The sequence below is a fragment of the Camelus ferus genome, chromosome 8 (genome assembly GCF_009834535.1).
Source record: "Camelus ferus isolate YT-003-E chromosome 8, BCGSAC_Cfer_1.0, whole genome shotgun sequence".
In the NCBI taxonomy this organism is placed as follows: Eukaryota; Metazoa; Chordata; class Mammalia; order Artiodactyla; family Camelidae; genus Camelus; species Camelus ferus.
In genome coordinates, this window is record NC_045703.1 from 46126333 (window position 1) to 46147227 (window position 20895).

At 37.6% G+C, this 20895-nt stretch overlaps 1 protein-coding gene across 4 annotated transcripts in view; it reads left to right on the plus strand.

The window, feature by feature from the left end:
• Positions 1 to 20895, plus strand: part of AKAP7 (A-kinase anchoring protein 7) — a 106081-nt gene that overhangs the window by 62170 nt on the left and 23016 nt on the right. Inside the window, exon 1 of one of the 4 annotated variants that reach the window (XM_032484926.1) lies at positions 11552 to 11831. The exons of the other annotated variants lie outside the window; for them this stretch is intronic. Coding sequence (XP_032340817.1) covers positions 11783 to 11831 — 49 coding nt within the window. The 5' untranslated portion in view covers positions 11552 to 11782. Of the gene's footprint in view, positions 1 to 11551; positions 11832 to 20895 lie in introns of those variants that run through there. 4 annotated transcript variants of the gene reach the window in all.

Below are 20895 nucleotides of genomic sequence, written 5' to 3' on the forward strand. Positions count from 1 at the left end.
TTTGCCCCACTTCATACTATGGAAAATTTTATACACAAAAGTAGGGACCACAGAGTGGAATATTGAACTCCCTTTTCCCAGTTTGTTTTTATCACACTATCTGTCTTTATTTTATTGAGGTATAACTTACATACAAAACCTGTACCTATTTAAAGTGTACAGCTTGATGAGTTTTTAGCATGTCTACACCTGTGAAACCATTACCATCACCAAGATACTGAACATTTTCTTCACTCCCAAAAGTTTACTTGTTCCCCTTTGCAGTCCATACTTAAAGACTTTTCTGATGAGGTGAGTGATATTAATGAATTTTGATGTTGTATAATGAAATGCATCAAATATGGGATGTTTGCATAACTCACTGAGTCAGTATTTTTAAGATGACCAATGCATGTTTGTTACAAAGACACGCATGTATAAGAGATCCATTATAAGTTCAAGATAGACCAAAAGATTTAACTATAAAGAGCATGAAAAGTTCATTGATACGTTTTTGAGATTCCACGTTGCAGCTGAACTTTAAGAATCTACAACTTGTCACGTTTTGATACAATATCAAAGAAGAATGTCCACAGTTATCTGGAAAGGCTGTTATCCTTCTCCCTGTTCCAACTATATTTCTGTCTGAGGCTGGATTTTTCTTACACTTCAAATGAAATAGTATTGCAACAGATTGAATGCAGAATCAGATATGAGGATAAAGCTGTCTGATGAAGCCAGACATTAAAGAAATTGCAAGAATGTAAAATAATGCCTTTCATCTCACTATAAATTTTTAAATTAAAAATACACTTTTTTTATAAAACTTTTTTAGGATAACATACAGCGGTTTATTGATATTTTGAAGTGAATGAATAAATAATTTTTTTAAAATTCTGTTTCAATTTCTCATGTGATAAATATTGACTATATAATGCAAATAAACAAAAGCCTTTGGTAGGGGGAGTTTATAGATAAGTTTTAAGAGTGTAAAGGAGTCCTGAGGCCAAAACATTTAAGAACTCCCGCTTTAGTTCATGGGTCCAATAAAACTAAGAAAAAATGTAATCCTCAGACTGCTTTCCAAACTTAATTTTGATCAATAGTTCCCACCTTTTGTTTGAACAAATGAATTTTGATGGCTACTTATCTCTCTGTGAAATGTTAATTTGTTTGATTCCTCTGTCCTTAATTTTTCTTGTCCATCCCTTTTAAATTTCTATTTAAGCATTCTGTGGTAAAAGTGTTAACAAGTACAAAAATACCCAAGACTGACAATAGCGTATCTATATGAAATGATGCATTTAAAAATCAGTATTATGTAAAATTTATATTATACAATTTAGGAATGTCACTTTTGTGGTGGGCAGGACCAAAAAAATTTGTCTTGTTTTCCTTTGCACAGGCTGACAGGGAGAGGACTTAAGAAAATTTCATCTCTACTTAGACCAATTAAGATGAATCTATTTCATGCATGTTAGAAGAGGGAAAAGTGAAAAGACAGTTTATCTAAGGGATCTGTACATTTTTATTCCACTGGAAAACTTTAGCAGTTGGAAATCTTCTTTGTGCAAAATTATCAAGTAATTTAATAAGTGCTGAGTAAAACCATTATTTAATTATTTACTTTGAGGCACAGAAATTGAGGGACCATGTAGTTTACCATCCAAATGGTACACCTGTAAGTGTAGGATAAAAGCTGGGATGAAAGGAATCCAAGAGTATTGCAGTTTAACTAGCACTTACATCATCTTACCTAGAAAGCATAATGTTCTTTAAAAGCAGAACCTTTGACGAGGTAAAATATTATATTTCAAATGCCAATCTTGTTCCTTTTTGTAATCTAATTGTGCTCTTACATGTTTTCTTGATGAAACCTGTCTTCTACAAAGAAAGTGTTTGAAATATCATTGTTATGCCCCTAATAAAAATGAAAAGCAACTGATAGTTTTTGAAACTCTCAGCTTATTTCTTTAGATCTGCTTGAGTCAGAGAAAGTTTCAGGATACATAACTGAGGAAATTAATCTTAGTGATGGCTCACTGTATTTTAACTGGTGTATCAGCTATTAATCTGATGCTAACACAAAGTGGCAGCTGTGGCTCAGGCTATTTTGAAAATCCAACCATCTGTTGGCCTGATTTCAAACCTTAAGATTTATATCAGATGCCTTGGGAACCTTCGTACTAAAGGGGCAGTGCTATGTGGTGCTATGTGACAAATTTAGCATCACTGTTAGAGTGATACGGTGATAGTTTGTAGTTTTATGGTTTATGTTTAAAGCCTTTGATTTAAGTGTATTTAACACTTAAACCATAAAGTATATGTTGAAACCATAAAGTATATATTGATTTCCAAATGAAAAGAAAAATAAGTGAATGAAATGACTGAAGGGCAGAGTCTGTGGTCAAAAGAAGCCATTCAGATAAAGGAAATTAGTGTTAGGAGACCTTCCAGTTGCCAAAAGTTATGGCTAACTTGCCCATCACATTGCCTAGTTGCCTCTAATATATTTTTCCACTAAAATAATTAATGCTTATTAATGTTTTGAAAGTACTTAGCACAGTACCTGAAATAGAATGTTATAAAACTGTTAGTTATTAAGATTAATAACCAGTACTAGTTATACGAGAACGCTTATTGCAACAGCACTTTCCTAACATCAGAAACCCATTTCAGGTTATTATAGATTTGGAGGGAGGGTACAGCTCAGTGGTAGAGTGCATGCCTAGCATGCCTGAGGTCCTGGGTTCAATTCCCAATACCTCTACTAAATAAATAAACCTAATTACCTCCCTCCATAAAAGTTATTATAGATTTGCATTGTTCTTAATGCTTTCTGTAAAAATTGACATGGGACTAACGTTGGTGCATTTCAAAAATAAAAGTGTGTATATATATATATATATATACATATATATATATATATATGCTTTATGTAATATATTGCATATATATATTTATATATAATTTATGTATATAAATACAATAGTAAAGATAAAAAATTGAGTAAATTCTTTTTGGGGGGCTCTGGAAAAAACAATAAAGTAGGCAAATCTATTCTATTTAACAGTGTTATTTAAAAAAATTAATTGGATAATGTGAACTCGCAAGTGATAGACATGTGAAACTCAAATTCTTCTCCATTTTCAGTGAAGCACAGAAGAACTGGAGAGGATGCAGAATACTGGGGAGAGAGCACACACTGTAGAGAGAGAAGCATAGTGACCTAGAAGTTCCTAGATTCAGACAGATCATATTCTAATGGTCACTGCCACTTCCCAGCTAGGCAGCCTTGTGCCTGTTACTTAATAACCCTAAACTCATCTGTAAGATGGGACTAATAGTGATGCTTACCTCATGAGGATGTTGTGAGGACTGAATGAGACAGTGATGAAAAGCACTTAGCATCAAGTCTGACACTATCTCAGTGTTCTTTATAGTGCCCATTATTACTGCTGTTTTTATTGCAAATTGTATGTAGAATTCTTAAATCCAGGACAGAAAAGGTTTAAGAGTGACTCTTTAAGGAAGGGTTAATTTAAAAGGAAAAAAAACAGTCAGCCTCTTTTTAGTCTTTACAAGGAGTACACCCTTCTAGGAATTAGGAAAAACTTCGGGCTCTAAAAGATTGTTAAATCCTGGAACAAGGTGTTAAGGGATTTGTAAAATATCTTTACTGAGCTTCTTTTAAGATGGAAGAGAGGGTACCATTTATGAGGGCATCTAAGCTGGAGATCTGAGTGACTCATGAAGTTTTCTTCCATCATTACAGTTTGTAAGTTCTCTAATTTGTGTTAAATTGTTCAGACTTTGCCAAAGTTAGACTTTGATTATTATTGCATCTGATTGATTGGTAGAGAAGTAATGAATTTCTCATTGCTCTGCTCTGTCTGAAAATTCAGTTCCTCTGTATTCTTTTGCTCTATATCTAGTCTTAAAGTAGGAATTGGAAGGGGGAATATGATTGTAGTGAGTAAATGGCTCTGGGTTGTCCGCCTCTGGCCCAGTGAACTTGGGATTGATCATACTGCCTGAGCTATCAGGTCATCCTAGCTCCCTTGGGGCTTTTGGAGAGCTGCTGGCTGTGCACACAAGACTCCTCTTTGATTTTAAAACTTCTTCAGTTCCTTTTGGGTTCTTGTAACTTATTTGTGTGGAATTAATTGAACAGGTATTTATTGAACATTCCAAGTGCCAGGCATATTGAAGATCAAAGATGAACCAATACGAGCCCTACTCTCACAGAGTTTGCTTTCTAGTGGGAGGTCATACACACAAACCATTACGATTTAAGGTGATAATGAGTGTGATGAAGTTAATGAGAACCACTGAGAGTACTTGTCACTCAGCCTGGGATTGTCAGGAAAGGCTACACAGAAAAGGAAAGATTCAGGCTGAAAGATAAGAATGTTGGGACGGAGCCAGGTGAAAGGGAGGTATTTTCCAGGCTGAGAAGTGACCCAGAGGAGGGTGCGTATTTCACTCTGCACACGAATTACTTATCGTTAAGCTCTTAATTCAGATTTTATTTTGTCGGGAGTGGGAGCCGTAAAAAATTTGGAGCTTGCAGTGATCAGATCTGTGTTTAGAAAGGTCACACTGCTAGTCGTATACAAGCACGATGGTGAGAGGGAGCAGGAGAGAATCAACAAATGAAAAAGGACAGGGCAGGTGCTGAGAGCTGCCTGCATTGGGCATTTGCAGTGGAGACGAGGAATGAGGGGCGCCCTGCACACGGAGGCAGGCAGGAGGAGAGGTATTTTCAGGTTTAGGGTGGATTGTGAAAGACAGGGGAAAGTCCAGGGTGGCTCCCAGATTTGGGGTTTAGATAGCTTGGTAGACGGTAGTGCCCTACACCAATGTGGAAGATAATAATGAGAAAACAGTATTGGTGACAGGAAGATGATGGGTTCAGTTTCAGACATATTAAAGCACCTGTGGGCTGATCAAGTGGCATGTCCAGGAAGAAGGACTGGGACATAGGTGACTTATCTGAGAGATGGATATGGGATTCAGTGGTATTAGGTTGGTAGTTAAAGCTGTGTGGATGAATGAAGTAGCTGAGGGTTACCTGGGAAACCTGGGACTTCAGACTAGTTTTATAGCTAGTTACCTGAGAAAACTATTGTAGAGGAAGGAAAGAGACCTTAAACAAAGGGGCTAGGATGGAGATAAAAGGTTGTGCAAATTATTTAAGCAAATATGACAAATCTATTTATTGTTTCCTGTTGGTCTATGGGGTCTGGCCAGCAGTGCCATAAAAATGCCCCTTTACTATTCAAGTTTGCTCATTTTATGGAGAAGTTTGTTCTGGTTAAAAGCAAGGGGGAAGTAATGAGTTTTAAAGTAACACAGAGTATACTTATTTCCCTTTTTGAAGTTTAAATTCTCTTTTTTTTTGTTAATCCATAAAAGTCCTTGGATTTTTTATCTGACTTTATTATGTTTTGTATGAAATACCTAAAGCCCTAACTGTAGCTAACAGAACAACATTTTGTCATGTCCTTCATGGTGACTCTATTTGCTCTTCTATTGACTAGGTATTCAGGGGAATATTCTGTCTTAATCTATGAGTAAAGGAAACTACATTTGATCATCATGTTTTATATTTCATACCAGGAAATTATAGCTGCCAAATATATTTTCATTGCTTGCAGCTCTGATCAAAGAAAAAAATTTTAAGAAGTCAGTCTTAGCATAATATAGTTTATAGAAAGGGAGTTCACAGTTTTGTTCTAACTATGCATTTTTAGCGAGAATTTAGTTTACAAGTGTGATGTACATTTATCTTACATGATAGGTTTTTCTTTAAATTAGCATGTCGCCCTTTTTGACTTACTTTTTAGGGCTTTCTTTCTGTTTTTGCTTTACAGCATTTTTTACAGACACTTCAAGCACTTTTCTAATTTTAACTGACCAAACAGTAAATAACAGTAGATTTTTATTAAAAATTATATATAAAACTCTAATGGACACTAGTGGTTCTCAGTTAATTCTCTTCCTGTCCTAATTCCCTACTGGCAGAGAGAGCCTTCCCTTCCCTGTGAGGCAGTGGGATGCAGGGCACCTGGGCTTGACTTTAACTTTGCAGGTGATCATCGGTTCCATTCTTCTGCCAGGGATTAGTTTAGAAAGTGACATGTGACCCAGTTCTGACAAGTGAGGGGAGGTCTGCTTGAGACCTTAGAGAACAGTATTCTTGATGATGTATAATTCGTTGGGAGGAGAACATCATTTTTTTCAGCTAGAAATTGTTGAGTACACATGTGATCCCTGGACTTAGCAGCCATCTTAACCACGGGGACACTAAGCGACTTCAAGCCCATGTGCTGAGTACGGGAGACTGGAAAGGTGAATCTTGATTGTCTTCTGAAGGCCCTGAATTAACCAACTCTAGAGCAGTTCTGTCTCTGATTATAGGAGGTCATGGCATTAAAAAAATTTTTTTAACCTTTTAACCATTTGAAACAGGAGTTCTTGTTACTTGCAGCTGAATGCATCCTAACAGATAAAGATTTCAGATGTGAATTAAGAAATGGATTAACAGAAAATAGACTCAGTGCTTTGGTTTTATAGGTATTTAAACACAGTTCTAATAATTACTAAAGCATGTTAGATGTATCTATAAACAGAATGAATACTGACATAGTGTATCAGGTGAATGTCAACCGAGGCTGTGGTGAATCATGACAGATTCCAAGACCTGCCAAAACCAATCTTGATTTAACTGCATCTTGTCTAGTATAAGAGAATTTTCTTTTCATTATCTTGGGGACTCACTTTCATTCTTCCTTATCCCTTTAAGTGTTATTAGAGAAAAAAGCTTTAATAATTATGTACTGAGTTATTAAAACATCTTTTATTTTAAGTCTTTAAATCCTTTACATAGGAGGAAATGTGACTGACTGTTGCCTTGCCCAAAGTCAAACAGGAGACCACTTTGAGAGCTAAATATAGACTGAGGATATTCTACAAAAAGAACAATTAGGACTTGTGAAAAAACCCAATAAGCTGAGAACTGTAGAACCAGATTTTTTATGGTTTACATTGTTAAACTACAAATAAAATCTACTCATTGGGTCCTACTAGCTTTTTGAAATACATTTTTTCTTCCTGTGAAGGAGGTTGCTTCTTCTCTGAAAGGTTCAGGGCATTAAAGGATTAAAGCCACTTGAATAAGAAAGCAGCCATGTCAGATAATATGAATACTGGTCTGCAGATTAAGTATATTCTTTCCTTTTCCCTTTTTTTTTTTTTAAAGGTTTTAACATGCAAACATTTAACTTGCCCTTGAGTAAGTAACTCATGTCAGTTTTTGTGATTTCATTGTTAATGCCTGCAAAGGAAGGCCATAAAAAGCAGACCTGTATAGTGTCTATCTGGAGTAGATGACTGTTACTGGCCTTTGTCCTCCTGGTACTGCATTGCCTTCATAAAACTGTCAGGTGGGATTTACCACAGTGGGACTGCTGACCTGCCTCCTGCTCCCTCCTGCGCATGCCTACAAATGTGGGCCTCTCACCCTCCTTTGGCCCTGCTGTCTCTCACCTCTCTGGCTGTACCACTGCCCTGAAGAGTTAACTTTACCTAGGGGAGGGGTATAGCCAGTGGCAGAACACATGCTTAGTATGCATGAAGTCCTGGGTTCAATCCCCAATACCTCCAAAAAAAAAAAAAAACAAAACCAAAAACCTCCATTTAAAAAAATAAGCTAACTTCACCCCAAGAGCTGATGTGATTATCATAGTAGCACATACTCAGTGTTTAACAGTGCCTGGAATCAAACTGAATTGATAAAGTGGTATAAAATTAATTCAGGGTGTCCATGTAAACACTAACTTTTCAGCCCTTTTGCCAACCTTCAACCTCAGGATAGCTGTTCCTTGAGCAGGGAGATAGAATTTATTTCTAATTTTATTTCTAATTTATTCCTCACCAATTAAGGAAAAGGCTTCAACTACATACTTTGTTTAAGGTTGGGCCACATAGAAAAGAACTGACTGGATAATTAGCACGAAAGAGGCATTTGAAACTGGCACTAAACAGGAAAGCATACACAGAGATTTAGGAAGGACCATTATGGATTGGTAGGTAAGGAAGGACTTCTTCCATAGCTCTGGGTATCTGCTTGTTCCTTCTCCTTTCCGAAAAGCACATGTGCTGTACATGCCATGTTACGTTTTTGTCCTGTGCTTCCTATATAGGAAAAAACACATTCTCTTTCCAGTCACATACTGAAATTGTACAGCATATGGCGAATTTCAAATACAAATACCTATGACTTTCAGATTTTGAGAAAAACAACTGAGAGAAGTTAAAAAGTCTTCGTTGAAAATATGACTAAAGTAGGAATAATAGTAAAAAATAATTCTTGGCTCCCAAATTTCAGTTAGATCAAAACTCTTTTACCTGGTAATTAAGAAGGATTTTACCAGTGAGATTTACAGATAATCCTTAAAGTTTTTCAGTTGTAATTTTTTCAGCCTCTTTCCCTTGCAGACAGACACTGATAAGACTAGCTTTTAAATACCAGTATTTAATGATGTAGTTTCAGAACTTTGCCCTTTGCTACCAAATGGCTACATAGATGTAGCAGTGGCTGAACAAACAAGGGAGGAGCATCTGTTGGATCTGAGTGATACATGTTTATTGCAGATTGATTATTGAGAATTGAAATTTGGTTTTACAAGAACATACAGAAACAGAATACAATAATGAGTGAAATCCATCCAGCCTTCCTCAAGCCCTGGTTATTTCTTTGTGTCTTGGCACCCTGATGTCAACATACAAATTGGGGATATATTCCAAAACATCCTAATTTTCATGAGTTGTGTTTCCATAAATTGTCAAGCACTTCTTGAACTTATGTGACTTTTCACTGAAACTGACATTTCTTGGCATAAGAGTTTCCATGAGTGTGCTACCTGCTTTATAAGGAAATCTTCCTAAAGTGTGTCTTTTGTGCTTCATGTCTCCTAAGGCTTGGTTCCAGGATTTAAAGGGATAAAGCACTTTTTCCTTCTTTTTATACTTCATGATTTAATGTCCTCTTTCTCTCCATTTTTCTGAATAAAGGAACATTTTCTTTTTCTTTCTCATGTGTTTCTATAAGATGTCAAACTCAGATTTCCTTTCTTAATAAATTGGAGGTCTCCGAAGAGTTGGTAATTTGTACAGCTTTATGGACTCAGAATTTTACAGTGAGTTTTTTTTTCTTTATCTTGAGTCAGACTTTTTCAGCAAAGTTGCTCAGAAATCCAAACATGTGTGTTTTCAGTTATAGGCAGACAATAAAGCCAACCAATGACACTGAGGCTAGAGGTTTTGGTCATACTTAAGAATTATATTTTCCCACTGGAGACAATAATCAGAGCTGATATTTCAAAGTACATGGAGAAGAGGCAGCTGCCACCCCTTCATACTTTTTAGTTTTATTCCTGCCATTTGAACCATTATAATAAAAATTCAGATAATTATAGAAGATATAAGCAACTGTCCTAGTCATACTTTGTAGTCAAGCCTGTGAGAAAACTATAAAAAGATTGTTTTTAAATTCATGAAGATGATATCATATCAGATATATTTTCTCAGTAAGAGTAACCTTACTTCTTTTACTAATCTTCTTATAGTTATGGTAGATCTCTATATATTACTGAAAGGAGTTTGTTAACCCTCTAAAAAACCCCCTTGAGGGGGAGGGTATAGCTCAGTGGTAGAGGGCATGCTTAGCATACACAAGGTCCTGGGTTCAATCCCCAGTACCTCCATTAAAATATATATAAATAAATAATAAATAAACCTAATTAACTCCCCACTCCATCCTTTCCTGTGGTTAATTGATGTGCTAATAATTTGCACAATTAAAAGCCAGTCGGTCTTGAATGTCTCAGTTGTTTTCTAATCTTTTATTATGGTTAATTCACTTTTAATGCTTACGAAAAGAAAGTCTCCAACATTTTATAGTCCCCCTTGGATTGCCGGATATCCTGAGATACACACTGTTACTGAGCTAATGGTGCAGTTTATATTTCATTCTTAATTGTACATTTTCAGTAGTAGTGCCAACAAGGACTAATTAATAAAGTGAAGTTGGTAGGGGTCATCGCAGAATATTATCCTTTGGACACTGCATTGGAGTGAGGGGCTTTTTTGCTCAGAGGTTACATGTATAAGCAGTAACTCAAGATGGCAGCTAACGGGCCAGATATTAGAAAAAGAGATGAGATTGCTAGCTGGTGCTGGAAGGACTGAGGTGCATGTAGATAGCAGTGCTCAGACAGTCTGTTCACTTCTCCTTTCCCTCCTCCCTGCACTACCTACCCTGCAACAACAAATGAAAACTATGATGAACTTAGCTGATTTACAGAGGAAGATATCGAAACTCTGACAAGAGGTCAGAGTCTCAGAACTGTTAACACCTGACAAATCTGAGATTCAAACCTCTGGCTTTTTGTTTCTGAAGATCGTATCACTGCACCAGTGTCAGTGATGGGGGATGTGGGGAGTACGCTTATTCCTCAGTGAAGACTGTTCACTGCAAAGATTTCTTTTAACACAAAAAGTAATGTTTAAGATTTTAAAAATTGACAATTTTTGTTCTTCTGGGCTGCACATTCTTTTTGTTCAGATGAGTAGGAGAGTAGACACACTGCATCTAGGACCACAAGAAGTTTTCATCACCATCCAGTGCCCTCTCCTTCCAACACCTGGTAAATGGGTGTGAGTGCCTCGCTGGGAAGTAGAGGAGTAAAGTAGGAATTTGGATGGTATTCCTGGCACTGTGAGCAGTCTTTCCTTCCCACAGTGTCATAAAATAAGGCTCTTGCCTATACAGGGTAACAGATTTAGAACAAGTATATGAAATCAAAGATCTCGTGTCATGGAGTTCAAAATATACCATGTTTTTGAAATCAGTTGTTTTGCTGTCCTGGAATTTGCTTAACCACCTTGTGTTTTCATTCAGAAAGATGCCATTATCTCTGGTCTTCTTCTCAGTGATGCTTCTAGATGTGGGGTATTTTGGGGGCTACGGACATATTTAATGCTCTAATATCAGAATTCACCAGATTGATTTAATGTTTTAATAGAAGAACAAAGTAGTGTTTCAGAAAGCAGGTATTTAAATTTAAAAGATGTGCTGTAAAGTGCAGACAGCTGATGTTCCCTTTTGCTGCTCCCCGCCTCCTTGTCATTTATACAGTCCTTGCAGTTTTTTAAGTACTTCATGGTACTTCATTCAAGTTGTGTCTTACCTGTTCTGCAACCTTTTACCCTATTCGATAAACAAAGACACAAAAATCACTTGAAGGTAAAAGAAAGCTCTTCCTCTTTAAATAGCAGACAGAAAATATGGGGGTTTTCTCCCCTTTGAATTTCCCTGAGTAATTACCCTAGTCGTCTGCAGGAGAAGGGACTCCTTGTGTCTTGTGCTGGATTACCTTTCTTAAAGACACATACAGTTAGCTGCACAGCGCACGTGGCACGCATCTCAGGGTGAGAGCTCCCAGTCTTGTGAGATTTAGGCGAGCATATGGCCACTTCTTTCCCTGAAAGCCAGTCCCGGAGCAGTTGCGTTGGGCTGGAGCGAGGGGAGGTGGAGCCTTTCTGCTCGCTGCAGCGAGTTCCCTCTCCTCTGCCTCTGCCGGCCGAGCATCCCCTGTGCATCGGCGCCCCGTGCTCCGCGTGCTGCTCCGCGGAGTGGAGGAGGCAGGGTGTGCTCGCTGACCGCGCGATCAGCCGCAGTTGCTCTTTGGGGTGGCCAGGGACGAGAACGCCGGGAAGGAGAGCGAGCACCAGTGCCATGGGCCAGCTCTGTTGCTTTCCTTTCTCAAGAGATGAGGAAAAAATCAGTAAGTGTGATTTGTACTGTGCAGAATCCTGAGTAGGCTGTTTTGTGTGGCTGTCTTTTAGGGGTAGTTTTGGTTTTTTCTTACGGGAAAGAGCAGAATAATGAGCTGTGATTTTTCATGTGCATTTCTTAAAAGGATGGTAGGTGTGTAGTTAATAATTAACTGTCAAAGTACAGTAACTCAGTAAATAGGCTCTGAAAAGACAGGAAATACTGAAAAGTAATTTTTCATTTTCATCTCTTGGTATTCTTACAGCTCATTTTTATCACACTCTCTAGAGTCAGAATTTAGTTTTGAGTTCCTTTTTATCACTGCATATAATGTGTTGTATTATCCAAGCCAGACTTCATTTCTCTTATCTGAAATTGGGATATTTTCAGAGCAATGCTCAATAATAACAGATAGAGAAGCAAAGCTGGCTCTAAAATGATGTATATTATACATTTGCAGATATTTTCATGTGTCCTCTGCTTTGTTCTCCGTGTAGGGGATTCAGGTGTAACTGTTATAACCTTCAAACAAGTGATGCCACTTTGATTTCTGCAAAAACCTCATTGAATATTTTTAAACTAATGTCAGCCAGCTTCCACATCTGCTTATGGCCCGGAAAATAGTACTTAAAGTGATGACATTTGCCCTGAAATTTCTCCCTCTCTGGCTTATGTGTATTTCAACTTTGTTAAAAACAGTACGGACAGGCGTTTTAATGAGTGTGCTGAATAGAATTTGCTTTATACTAATTGCCCCCAAATATTGAATTTTTAAAACTTTTTTTCCAATAAAATGTTCATAGACAGACATGCTAAAATTTGCAGCCACATTTCTGTCACATCAGTCAGTGCTTTATTTAAGTAAATTTAAATAGGTCAATAGAATCTCATGATATCTGATTCAGATACTCAAAGATCCACATCTGACTTGTATTTCCTGCTGCTTCTTCCTCAGGAAACTAGCCAGGGACAGGCTTAAATATAATTAATACATATCCTATATCTATTCACTCGGGAAATAGGCCAGTTTTTACAAGAAACCTTCCGGGAACACTTTGGAATAAATGTTGGGAGACTGGAGCCTTTGCTTACTAACAAGAGCCCAGTTGTGGCTCTAAATTTGACTTGTGAAAATGATACTGTGCAGCACTCGATGGTCTTGATCTTAAAGCCTGAGATGACTTTACAACAGAATTGCTCATTCTCTACCAATGAGCATTGGTATTCATTTGGCAGCCTGAAACTTCTCAGATATTTGTCAGAATGATTCATTTGTAGTTCCTGAGGATTTTGGCTGATGGATTGATTCCTTGAGGAGGATCTCTGTCTGAAAAACCTTGGTCTGGACAGATAGAGGAAGAGTGAGTTCTTTCCATACCTCCTCCACTTCCTATTCCACTGCTCCAGGTTTTCTTGGAGTGCCTGATTTCCTTGTGTTTCTCTCTTCCTCTGTCTGTAAGCAGTCTTCTCAGTTAGAGCCGAAGTCAAGTTTCACCTCCATGAGGAATTTGCTCTTTTCTGTCTTTCTTCCCTGGGATCGTTGGGGTGCAATCTTCTATTTTACGTACAGTGTTTCTTAATATTGATCAATAGGAAGTGCTTTTTTGGGGCTTACTTTCTCAAGTTACAAAATTTTGCAGAGAATGAATAGAATACACGCCCTTTCCTCTCGTTCACCCTGACTGGCCCCTGATCGCCATTCTCTCCCCACTTTCTTTCATCTGTCTTTGATTTTGTTGATCCTTCATTGTTTTTCTCCTGATTTGCTGCACGCGCCATTCACACACACCATCAGCTGTCTTCTGATGCTGTGTTTAATTTAATGCTACAGGATGGTCTAAACAGACACTTCTCTGCCAAGCACTGCTGTGCTGCTGATAATACATGTCTGCCGGTACTTACAAAGGGGGCATGAGGGGAAAAAAAAGAGAATTGATTAGCTAGTATGCCTCAAGTCACATGTAAATTAGCACCAACTGTAAATATCCAGTTCATGAGTTGTGTTGATAGCATGTAAAAGAAACCACAGTGACGCGCGCGGGAGGGGCTGATCTTGCTACTGGATTGTGCAGGAACCTTCTGGGTCTCGTCTTTGCGACCCCACCTAGTAGCCTTGTTAGCCTGCTCTGAACCACATATTCCGTGAGGACCTCCTGGGAGCAGAGCACAAAAATACTTATGCCTACAGCCTGATAATTCTGCTGTAAAGGGTGATGACCCTAGAATGTACCATCTTAGGGCAGCTCAGGTGGAGAATTGAACAAGTTTTTGATGAAAGCATAAATCTGTGGATATCATTCTTAAAACACAGGCGAGTTGGGAAGCCCATTCTCTGTAGCCCTGCAGAGATGCAGGAAGGATGTAACCGGCTGGCCAAGTGGTGAGAGCCCAGAGACCCCTCTCCCCTCCCGCTGCTGTTTTATCCTGCTTTTCCCTTGGTGGTGGTGGTGAATAGAAAGTATCCTCATTTAATTGATTTCTTAGTGCTACTATTTTAATCTGTTAATAGCAAACAGTGATTTTTTTTAAATCAACTAGTTGTGCAATGGCCTATGTCTGTGTGGAAAGTTAACTGTCTGCACACCCAGAAATCTTGATAATGGGGTGAATGGTCAAATACAGTAGAACTTAGCATGATTTCTTTTCCAGTTAATGCAGCACAAAGCAGCTTGACCGTTTCTGTTTAAATCCCAACAGTTGACATTTTCTCCAACTGTGTGCTTTTTGGCCACAACAGAATATACTGACAATAAATGCGTATTTCTTGGAAGATTAAGCACTTCCTATTGCTACACAGGAACATACTTAACATCAAACATTCCTGTAGATACTGTAGGATTAACAAATGTTGTAGTCTCCAGTGTGGTTTTTGCTGAATTCTTCTATAGCACTCATGTTCTTTAAGTTACCTGATTTCTCATAGTGAGCTTTCTGAAAGGGATGTCCATGAACAGGAGTGTTGTTGCACAGGTTTACTGGCTCCTGCAGTCATCAGTCTCACTAAATAAACCTGAAAAGAAAACTTAATAAACTAAAGAGACACCTCTATAACTAGTTAGAAAACATTTTACTTGCTCTTTCCCTATTGCAAACTTTCCTATTTTGAAGTACATTTTATGTAGAATGAAGTAAGTGAATGTCCAGAGATGAACCCTACGCTCTCCTGCGGTAGTTTCCTGCCCCTGGAGATAGTCAAGCATAAGATGAGAGCCACTGGTAGGGATGTGCTACAGGGGGCAATGAAACAGCTAGTGGTTGGATACCCTGACAGCTTAGTTACTTTCTTGCTCTAATCATCCATGACCCTGGAAATAATAGTAGTAATATATACTTTAACAAGACACAATTTAAAAAATTCAAGTATAGTTGATTTACAGTGTTGTATTAGTTTTAGGTATATGGCAAAGTGATTCAGTTATATATATATAAAAGAATATATATATATATATATATATATATATATAAAAGAATATATATATATTCTTTTTCAAATTCTTTTCCATTATAGGTTATTACATGGTACTGAAAATAGTTCCCTGTACTATACATACAGTATGTCCTTGTTGTTTACCTACTTTATATATAATAGTATGTATACGTTAATCCCAGACACCCAATTTATCCCTCCCCTCTTTCCCCTTTGGTAACCATAGTTTGTTTTCTGTGAATGTGAGTCCATTTCTGTTTTGTAAATAAGTTCATTTGTATCTTTTTTTTAAGATGCCGCATATAAGTGATATCTCATGATATTTGTCTTTCTCTGACTTACTTCACTTAATATGATAGTCTCTAGGTCCATCCATGTTGCTGCAGATGGCATTATTTCATTCCTTTTTATGGCTGAGTTGTTTTCCATTGTGTGTGTGTGCGCGCGCGCGCGTGTGTGTAACTTTGAGGGACTTATTGGCTATCATCCTCCAGGGGTGCTCTGGGGTATGGGCTGACACAAACCTGGGAACCCAGGCAGCTTGTTCCTTCTCTGCTGCCCCTTTTCTGAAGCGGTGAAACACAACGGGGCCAGTGGTACTCCTCATAACCTAAGACTACATCTTGCGTAAGATTTCTGTGGGTAATATTGTGGTAGCAGCAGTAATGTGCAATATAAAACATTTAACCAAAGGCAGCAAAGATTAGATTTTTTTGCCTTTATTAGATAATATATACCCAAGAGGTTTATGTTTCTAAAATTAAGTATAGGAACATTAGAGCAAGCACTACTAGTTACCATTCCTGTCTTACCTCCCTGATTCCCTTTGCTAATTCCCTAGGCTATACGGTAACTGAATATCCTTTTGCTGCTGATTCTATACTCAAATGCTGTGTAAGTTTCATTGGGAGTATGAAGGCTATAGAATTTTCCCCAGCCCCTGGTGCAGTCACGGCTGTTGTGAGCTCTACCCAGATGCCCTGTCAAGCAGTGTGATATGACCTGTCCCTGTGTCTTCTTTCTCGGGGGCCGTGTCCAAAAAGGAGTGGGGAATCTGATGTACATCAAGGTTTTGGACAATAGAAGAAGGCTTCATAAATTACCCCTGCCTCAAGCATTTGCATTTAACAAGACTGAATTATCCCAAGTGATCTTGGGAAGTACTTGTAGTGAAATAATAAATTAAACTGCCGTGTTGACTTTGCCTAATCTCTAATAAAGGAATTTCAGGCAACTCTTTCAGGGCATCTGATAAATCACTTCCTGTAGATCGTTGCCTTCTGTTCAGTTAAGTTGGCTCTGCCTAATATGTAGATCTTTGAGCTTCATCTACCAACTTCTGATGCCCACAGTAAAGAAACTCAAAAGAGCCCTCCAAGTCTCAGTGCTGAAGGCAGGGGATTTGGGAGGCAGATAGACTCAGCTTGCATCCTTGGCTCTCATATTTACTATACTAAGTAACTTCTCTATGCCTCTACCCACCTCTTAAATGTCTGCTTACTGTGAGCATTAAATAAGCTAATGTCTATAAAATACCTGACACTGTGGTTGCCTTAAAATAGACCCGGTATTAAGTATGATTCCTCTGTAATGAATGACAGTGTGCTGGACAACTGTAGCCACCTTAGAAGTCAGCTTGGCAGACTGTGGTTTTATTTCCGTCATGCCCAGGATGAGGAAAAGGGGGCTTAGAATTTCAGACCTTGAATTGTTGACTTCCAGCATTTATCTGTGTAGCTGCCCCTCCTCTGAGGGGTCTCCCTCCCCTTTTCCATGGGGTTCTGTCCCCTCATGATGTCTTGCTTCCCTGCCTTGGGAGAGACATGTGTCCAAGTTGAGTCCACCAGAGTTTGCCATAAGATTTGATAGAAGGCCTGTCTTCCTTGTAGGCTGGGAGTGGAAAGGCTGTAAGCGTGACGTTGCTAGCTGGTAGGGAGTAGGGGGAAATCTGAGAATGAAGCTAGCGCAGAAGGAGGAGGCCAGATGAGAGAGAAGGAGACAGTTCTGACGATATCGTTTGAGCCTCTGAGTTCAGCTGTGACTAAGACCTTCTCTAGTATATGAAGCAGTAAATCCTCCCCCTTTTCTTTGTTTAACTTGCTTGTGTTAAATTTTTGTCACCTGCAGCCAAAAGGCTTCAGATACCATTCTAGAGGGCACTCAGTGGTGTTAAGAGTAGACCCATTTTGGAACAAATGTTTCTAAACCTAGTGAAGAGGTAAAAATTCTTTGATTTCTTCTGAACTTTCATGTTTCATTTTAGTGGCAGTGAAATTTAGCCTTAAGTGAGAGCGATTATGAAGAGTAAGTAATTCATTTCACCTCAACGGATGAAAATTGTTGAGCACATCACATCTGGAAAGCTCTGAGCCCAGTGTTAATGAAGATACAGTGATGATATATGGTCCCTCTTATTGGAGGATTTCTTTTTAATTTACATGACTTTTCAAAAAGAGATGTGTTGGGTCCCAATATTTATCATGCCCTGAAGGGAAGAAGCCAAGATAAAAGATCTTGATGCTCTTGGTCTAATGAGCAAAGCCACACCCCTTCCATACCATGGCTAAGTCAGCCAAGTCCAGTGAAAGCGAGTTAATTACCTACCACCCAGAGTGGAAATTACCACAACTGCCTCTCACAGGCAGTGATTATAGCTTGACGCAGGCAAACCCAGTTACCACCACAAACAACTTAGCAAATAAAGTTTCATATAACAGACGTTTATAATGCCAAAGGTATAAACTAACAGATCTTGGAACTATTAAAACCAACCTTTCCATCGGTACAGTAAAATTCTTTGCCTTAGCAATTGGTCATAGGCAAAAACTGAACTATGATGAAAATATAAAGAATGAGTATGGGGGGAGGGTATAGCTCAGTGATAGGGTGTGCGCTTAGTATGCACGGAGTCCTGGGTTCAATCCCCAGTACCTCCATTAAAAAAAAAGATAAATATTTTTATCTGTTATATTTTAAACATTATATTAATATGTTTATTATAAAAATAAACCTAATTGCCTCCCCACCAAAATGTAAAAAATAAATAAAAAAGAGCTTTTAAAAAAAGAGAACGAGTATGGTTTTAATTTAAAGTCTATGCTAACTAGGATATAAATGATACTCATTTTACTAAAGGCTGAGTCAAAGATACTTGAAGCTTATAATTTTCTGTTTCTACACACTGCCCTCAAAACTGAGGAATTTAGTGAAGGACATTTGTAAACCTCAGTTGTATATACAGAAAAATTATTGTGCCAGGGAGAAGTAATGTAAAAACAGGATGCTTGGAGTACATGGAGAGAGGGTTGCATATTCCTAAGAGAGCGAGAAATCACCTAATTGATAAGAATCTGATAGAAAGGGTGATTCACTTTTTTTATGTGTCTCAGCATCCCCACCCCTGACTCTGTGGTTAGATAGTTGGTATTGGCATTTGCCATGTGAATTACATCATTTCAATTTGACGTCTCACATCTGACTGTTAGAGCAAAAATAAAATTCACACTTTCTAAGCATTTAAAATACTCAGCTAAGGTTAGCTGTGAAGCTCAGCTTTCTCCGAGTTTTGATTGATGTTTATGATGGCTAATAAGCTGACAAGCAGATGATCTGCTAATCTGAGACATTTTATCTGGATCTGTGGGCAGTCAGACCTTATTTAGAATTCTGATAATTGGGACTGTGTCCTGAGGAGCGAGGCCAGGGTGGTGAGGAGCCTGGAAACCATATCATAAAAGGAAGGCTGAAGGACTCCAGCTGCTTAGCTCAGATGATAAATTAATTGTCTTAAAATATTTGGAGGAATTTTTTAACTTGGAAGGGAAAGAAGAGTTATTCTCTAGGGGGTTATAGTTCCAGTGGGGTAGAATTAGGACAATGGGTGTTCATTTTAACACATTTTCTTTTGGTGATTTTAGGAGCCAAATGGTAAAGGTACATTAAACTCAGTAATATTCTAAATTGTTTGCAATAACTTTTGTTTCAAATCAGCAAAATACTGAAATGGAGTCCTAAAACACAAAAAGTTATCGTAGTCATATTTTACATTGATGATTCTTAATACATTTGTGTAAAAGAGGATATTTTAAGGCAGAGTTTTCAAACTGTTTTAAGTCGCTGAACTCTTTCTTTAAATGGAGGACCAATATTTTTATGAAAAAAAAAAGTATGCCTCTTTGTTAGTTCATATTTTATAATGACTATTAATGGCTATTTTAAATTAGTACCTTTAGGATCAACAAACTTGCTTTAAAATAGATATGTAATGTCCAACTTTGGATTCTTAAACATTCTAGGTACATTGTTGTATCACCTAAGCACCACATAAAATGTTGATTTTTTTTTTTAACTCTGTAGTGACAGCAGACAGCTGGTATCAGTAAGTCCTAGAGATAACAAACTAAGGTGTATTGCCTGTTGTATGATTGTCTTTATGAATGAAATTCTTATGAAAATATTTTGTTCAAATTTACGTTTATTTTAAATTAATTTCCTGTAATATGGGAGTAGTAAATTAAATTTAAGATAAAAATTTGTTATGATGCTACTGTATACCTAGTACTGTACAATGTACATTATACTTTAATCTTAAATGTAAAATTAGATATATAGATTTTTATATTTTGTAAACCCTAAAAATGTATATGTAAAACTATATAGAATTTGAAGAAAATTAAAAGGCATAATAAATAAATTGTTTTATGGGGAAGCAGATTCATGAAATAATGCATTTTTATATTTAAAAAATTAGCTTCATAGCTGCTCTTAACTTTGTACCTTTTGTCTTTGTCATTCATGTCTTGGTCCTCTGTAAACACAACACTGGGGGAAAAGTACAGAAATAAGTATTTTGTGTCAGGATCCAGTCAAGAAAATGGGAATTACACGTTATTTTAACAGAGAGAATTTAACACAGGGAATTAGTTAAACAAGTTGTGGAGGATTTTTTTTTTATTAGGCATGTTACAGTAATTCAAACTTAATTGTTAATGAGATGTTTCTAAGAAAAACCCTCACCCAGATCAATTTAACAAACTTAAAAAGAACAAATTATTTTTAGACTAACTCACAGTTTATGAAAATTCTTTAAAATAATTTATTCTTTTAAGATTTGTTAAATATGTATTCTGCAGCCTTGTAGTATGATTTTTGGGGGTGAATATTTCTTTTTTCTTCAGTTTTATTGCGATATAGTCCAAGTTAATTCTTTCATTCCAAATTAATGGTGTTCACTGTCAGCATAGACAGAGGGACAGGTTAATGAATTAGGTGGAGAGTTAAATCTGCAGGCAAGCGGAGATGAGTGTTGGGGAGTGATGAGTGGTACTCTCACGGCTTTGGAGATTAAGGGAAACCAAAGGTTCAGATGCCAAGAGGCAAGGCAGTCAATGGAATGTTCTGAAAAGTCTGAGGAATTCTTGAAAAGATCTGGGAACCAGTAAGTTAGGGCAGAAATAGAAAAGGGCAGCAAAAAGAGTCAGGGTGGTGAGAGGATAGATGCTGGGAAGTCACGTACATCAAGACACACTTGTTTGTTTGTTTATTTATTTATTTATTTATTGAAGGACAGAACCTGTTGGCTCACACAGGCAAACAAGACGTGGTAGAGTTGACCTTGAGACTGACTTACAGGCACTGTTAGCCCTCC